At 42.5% G+C, this 6000-nt stretch overlaps 1 protein-coding gene across 1 annotated transcript in view; it reads left to right on the top strand.

Moving 5' to 3' along the window:
* Window positions 1-5261, top strand: part of DOCK8 (dedicator of cytokinesis 8) — a 221411-nt gene extending 216150 nt beyond the window's left edge. Inside the window, exons 47-48 of the mRNA XM_061201215.1 lie at window positions 4055-4225; window positions 4621-5261. Of these exons, the coding sequence (XP_061057198.1) occupies window positions 4055-4225; window positions 4621-4681 (232 nt within the window). The 3' untranslated portion in view covers window positions 4682-5261. The remainder of the gene's footprint in view (window positions 1-4054; window positions 4226-4620) is intronic.
* Window positions 5262-6000: the final 739 nt, after the last annotated feature.

The following is a 6000-nucleotide window of genomic DNA, read 5'->3' on the forward strand; positions in this document are numbered from 1 at the left end:
CACACGCCCGACACCGTTTCATCCTCATAAACCCACTTTATAGATGAAGGAAGTGCGGTTGAAGGAGACCACGATTAGCCCAAGGTCACAAAGCAAGTAAGTGGCAGAACCAGGAATTAGACTAGCCTTCCATTGAGACCAGCTGCCCTTGGGATCTGGGGTTTGGTAGAGGTCGTGCTGGGAGGGAGGAAATGCAGGGGACAGCGCTGGAGAAAGCCACTGGGAGGTGCCAGCCGAGGTGGCTCTGACCAGGGGACCCTCACATCCACTGCAGCTCTTCCTGTGGAAAGGCCAGATGTTGCTTTGGTACCCTGCCCCCAAATAATCCTTCCTTAACTTAAAGGGCCTGGAGCATATATATCACTCCAGTCACGGGAGGAGGTGGGGAGCCAATCCCTCAGTTTCTCCGGTATCTCTCCTCTCACTCCAGCAGCTGTGTTTTTTCACTGGACCTTAGGTGGAGACTTGCTAAAGTGTTACCAGGAAGAAGATGAGAAAGGCAGAATACTACAAATTGGGACTCCAGAGAGAATAGTTCCAACTTGAGACCAAGGCCGTATGCCTGGATTCTAGCTGGAAGGGTCAGGGTCTTTCCTAGGCAGCATTTGTGGTGTTGGGGTTATGAGTGTGGGCTCTCGGGCCCAGTTGCCTGGCTTCAAATATTCACTCTGGGACTTCCCTGGTGGCACAGTAGTTAGGAGTCTGCCTGCCACTACAGGGGACACGGGTTTGATCCCTGGTCCAGGAAGATCCCACATGCCACAGAGCAACTGAGCCTGCGTGCCACAACTACTGAGCCCGCGTGCCGCAACTACTGAAGCCCGTGCGCCTAGAGCCTGTGCTCCGCAACAAGGGAAGGCACCACAATGAGAAGCCCACGCACCGCAACAAAGAGTAGGCCCCGCTCGCTGCAACTAGAGAAAGCCCGTGTGCAGCAACGAAGACCCAACACAGCCAGAGATAAAACAATAAGTAAATAAATAAATAATATCTACTCTGCCTTAACTAGCTGTGTGACCTTGGGCTAGTTACCCAACTTTAGTTTCCCCAACTGTAAAATGGGAATAAAATAGTAACTACCTCTTAAAGTTAGTATCAAAAGAGTCAATTCAGAGAGCTTAGAACAGGACTTGGCACATATGAAGTGATTGATGAATATAACATTATGGGGCAAATAGAAACCAGATTGATTTACATAGGAAACAGACTTAATCTGATTTAAATATAGACATTGTCTGCCCATGACTTGTGTGCCTCTGTAAGGTTTGTACCATAACACACAGTGGGGCTGATGAGACATCAGCCTGGGAGGAACAGGATCCTGGATTTACATCCACCTTTGCTGTTCCCAAAGGTGTATGACTCTGGACAGGGCACTTCATCTCTTTGCATCTTAGTTTCATCAACTATGAAAAAAAAGGGACTGGAATATAAAATCTCTGACGTTCCATCATCATTCTTATATAGAACAAATAGTTTCTGCACTCAGACTGGGTCTATCAGGAATAGTAACAATAATAATAATAACAATAAGTGTTCTAGGTTTTAGCTATGTACCAGTACTATTCTAAGCATTTTATATATTTAATTCCTTTAATCTTTATAAAAATTTATGAGGTAGGCTATTATCACCATCATGTCACAGGTGAAGAAACTAAGACATGGAAAAGCTTAAGTAACTTGTCTAATGTCACAAAGCCAATAAGTAGCAAAGCAGGATTCAGAGGTGAGCACTCCAGCTCCGGAGCCTGTTCTCTCTAGGAAGTACATTCATTTGGCAGTAACAGAATGGAATTAAGAGTGGCTTAAATTAGATAGAAAATTATTTTTCTCTCATATAAAACAAGATCAGAGATAGGCATCCCAGAGCTGTATGGTGGTCACATAAAGTCATCAGAGACCCTGGCTCTTTCCATTCTTTTGCTCTGCTATCCTGGTTATAGTCGACCCATCCTCATAGTCACAAAATGGCTGCTAAGGCTCTGGCCATCACAACCACATCCTAGGCAGGTATCAGGAATAGAAATGAGGAAAGAGCAAAAGGCTACACACCTTTAAAGAGCTTTCCTAGGACTTCATCTTATAGCTCATCAGCCATCCCTATTTATAAGGGAGGCTAGGGAATGTGATTTTCCAGGTGGGTATACCACCTGGAGTTCTGCTACTAAGCAAGAGAGGGAATGGTTGTTGATGAAGCAACTAGCAATTTTTTGGCCATACTGAGGGACTGATATGTGAGCTGTGCTGAAGGAGCATCACAGAGAAGGGAGGGCAAGAGATGCAGAGGGGGAGGGCTGCATGACCACCCTCTCTGTAGAAAAGACACCTTAGATAGAGGACTATGAAAGTTACCCCCAGCAAAACCAGGAACCATGTTCTGGAAGCACAACTTCCCGCCCTTTCTAGACCCCATCAGTCTGGTTTCTGTAGGACTCTGCTGAAAAATCCCAGCACATCGACTGTAAGAAAATGCTTGTGTTCAGTGAACTTATCAACAAAGGGAGCAGCAAAGGAGGGGGCTGTCTGGAATGGTGGTGTCACTGAGTGCAAGTTGCACAGTTCAGCTGTTTGTGGACCTAATGAAAATGTTACAGATAGGACCATTTTTTAAAAATGATTTGCAATGTAGTTATATGATCCTGTATACATTTCCCAAGAGATATGGCTCTTCTCTAGGAGGGAAACATAATGCATGGCTCTCTTTAGTTTATGGATTTAAATAAAATAGTGGAAGTTATTTTAACTTTAATAAGAAAATCTAGAGAATATAATCTAAATGGAAGGAAGAAATACAGAAAATGTCTATGAAACAATTTTGTTATAAAATTTGTTAAAATATAAAGTTACAAAAATTCGCTCCACCTATTAATATATTTGTCTTTTTAAAACACTATATAAAAATATTTAAAAATTTAAAGTAATAAAAAAAAGAAAGAACAAAGAGAGCAACCAAACCAAAAAACAAATCCACCAATGATAATAAGCGCTAAAAACTATACTAAAAAACAAAAACACTATATATATCTATAGTTATTATGTCTTCTGATAACAAAGATCACAGAGAGTATAGTTGCTTCTTCCAAAGTTTGCAGAGTAGCCATCCCCAAGTTAGCAGTTCGCTCTTGCAGGTCTCTTGTCTGCCAGTGTTACAAAACTGGTCCTTGAAGTCTCCTTGAAGAAACTGATTTCATTTTACACATTGTGGTAGCTCATAACTGTTAGTTAAGAGGCAATAAAAAAATAATAAGGGGTGATGTAGATTTCTCAGGATTCAAAGGCTATATACCTCCCCTTCCTACCTCTTCCCTGAAACCTTTGATATGTAACCTTTGGTATCCTACAGTTTGCTTCAGTTAATGTCAATCTTAAAAGATAGGTGAAAATCCAGTTAAGGGCCTGCTTTTGGCTTCCAGGGTGAATTAAATCAAGCCGTTCTTCTACAGCAGGCTGATTCCATCATGAAGCTATGGCCGTAGGTTTAATGTTGCCTAGGCCAGGTAGCTTCCCCCTGCCCCATAGCTACATGTGTTCAGTGGTAATAGGGAGGATTTGGTAGCAAGACCTGGGTATCCCCATAACACAATCCAAATCTAGCACCACTATTAAGAAAACACTTTAAACCATGTTGATCATGGGAATCCTATTCATCTGAAGGAAAACAGAATCATTACTAATCATTGTATGTCAGCTAAGTTTCAGCCATTATGTTGTCCCTTCAAGATTTGTTGATTTGTAAGTTCCCTTGGATAGAACAGTATAAAATAAAAGGCAAGGCTTCATCATGTTTGAATAACATGATTTTCTTCTTTAGTACATACCATACTGCATGGGAGAGACTGGAGCTGGCTTTGCACCTTATTGACTTTGTGACATGAAGCGAGTTACTTAAGCTTTCCGTGCCTTAGTTTCTTCACCTGAGGTGTGAGGGTGATAATAGCCGACCTCATAAATTTTTGTAAAGATTAAATGAGTTAAATATATAAAATTCGTAAGCACTTCAAACTCGTATGAAATGCAACCTCATCTTCTCCCCACCCTGATATTTGCACCTCAGATGCGGTGAAGCCGTAGAGAAAAACAAGCGTCTCATCACAGCAGACCAGAGGGAGTACCAGCTGGAACTCAAAAAGAACTACAACAAGCTGAGAGAGAACCTCAGGCCAATGATAGAGCGGAAAATTCCAGAGCTCTACAAGCCGATATTCAGAGTTGACAGTCATAAGAGGTAAGAAGAGGGCAGGGGAGGCCTCTTCCCAGAGGATGAAGGATAGCGCTTGAGGCCCAGCAATCAGAACTGCAGAACCTCTGGGTGTGGGAGCGGGCCCTGGAATCAGAGAAGCCACCCAAGCGTGATCTGCTCTGCTTGCATCCCGCTCCTCCTGCGCCTTCTCCTTGACCTCTCCGGGGCCCCTCCATGCGGCCTTCTGCCAGCCGTCTTCCCAGGGCCGAATTACTGTCTGTATTTCTTCCGGCACAGCGCGAAGGCATGGCCGCACTTTCCCATATTTACTTACTTACTGAGTTCTCCATGATTGATGTGCTTTTCTAGCGAGTGATTTTCCTCTTTAAAAGGCTAACTGATGTTTCTTACTTCTGTTCTCTCTCCCTCCTTAATTTCAGAGACTCCTTCCACAGATCTAGTTTCAGGAAATGTGAAACCCAGTTGTCACAGGGCAGCTAAGAAAAGCTATCTTCACCCATGAAGACTGGAGGCCCTGTGACCCTGGAGAAGGACCCGCTGGAACTTAAAACAGGACATCTGCCGCACAGGACATGCCACATGCTCCCTGACCAGACAGCACTCTGGAAGCTTTGGGATCCAAGTGACCATGGGAATTACACCCAAATGGGGTCTGAGCAGATCCTGGGGCATTTGGGGGATGGAGGTGGTGGAGGATGGTTAATCAGGGGTGCCTGTGTATTTATTAAGCCATGTTTTTTCGCATAATTGTGCAAAACAAAGCATAAACAGCATCTCCTGCTGAGTGGTCAGGAACTGATGACTTCCTCCCGCCTGTATTTGAATTTAACCTGTATTTAGATAAACCCAAATTGCCCAAGGGAAAATGGACAAGTTGTCCACCAACCTATTCAGAGTGAACTTCTCTCCTCCCCTCTTTATGGGAAAGGAGGGTGACCTTGCTGGAGTACAAAACATTTCCAATAAAACTGTGAGGGGAGGCCTTACTAGAAATCAGAAGATCATGAAGGCTGGAAATGTGGGGATCGATTAATTATTTGTGAACTTGTTACCCTTTTGGTAACGGTGGACTAATTGTTGTATAGTTAGTTTTGCTTTATTGTTCTGTTAGGTGGTTAATTTAACATGCATTTATAGAGGAGCACACGCGAAGCACTGAGTTAGGAGATACATGGTACTCTGAGCGACCCGCCCAAAGTTGCAGATGCTGCAGTTACTTAAATCGAAACAATTCTCCTCTAAAGCTTTGCATTTTTTCTTATGCTCACTCTTGCTCACTCTTTTTCTCATCCTCTCTGGGACCAAGTTTATTTTTATAAAAGGATAATATTTCTACTTTCATTTCTGAACATTGTGCTGTCCGTCAGCATGTGTACATCAACTGAAGAATATATTCAGGATTCTTTGGACAGTGTACTTTAGGAGAAAGATGAACAAAGTTATTATTTGAGAATTAAATTATATATTTTTTCATATGACTGATTACCTTGACTGGTACTGAAAGTGTAATAAGAACTGCAAGCAAAATGTTTCCCTTTGCAACTCGTGTTTTTTATTTCGACAACTCATGACTCTTTTGTAAAGCATTTCAGAGAAGAAGAAAGATGCATGATCATGGCCTTGGTCAAACAGTGCTATCCAGGGTCACCCCTCGTATATAATATTTAATCTTGGTGGTCATGAGAGAGAATTTAATTTGGATATTCCAGAACTTTTTGTTTACACCATCAGGTATGCATGAATTTATATTCTGAAAGAGGACTGTTCTGTTTTGTTTTTAAATTACTAAAGCTTACTAG

This window comes from Eubalaena glacialis, chromosome 9 (assembly GCF_028564815.1).
Source record: "Eubalaena glacialis isolate mEubGla1 chromosome 9, mEubGla1.1.hap2.+ XY, whole genome shotgun sequence".
Taxonomy (NCBI): Eukaryota; Metazoa; Chordata; class Mammalia; order Artiodactyla; family Balaenidae; genus Eubalaena; species Eubalaena glacialis.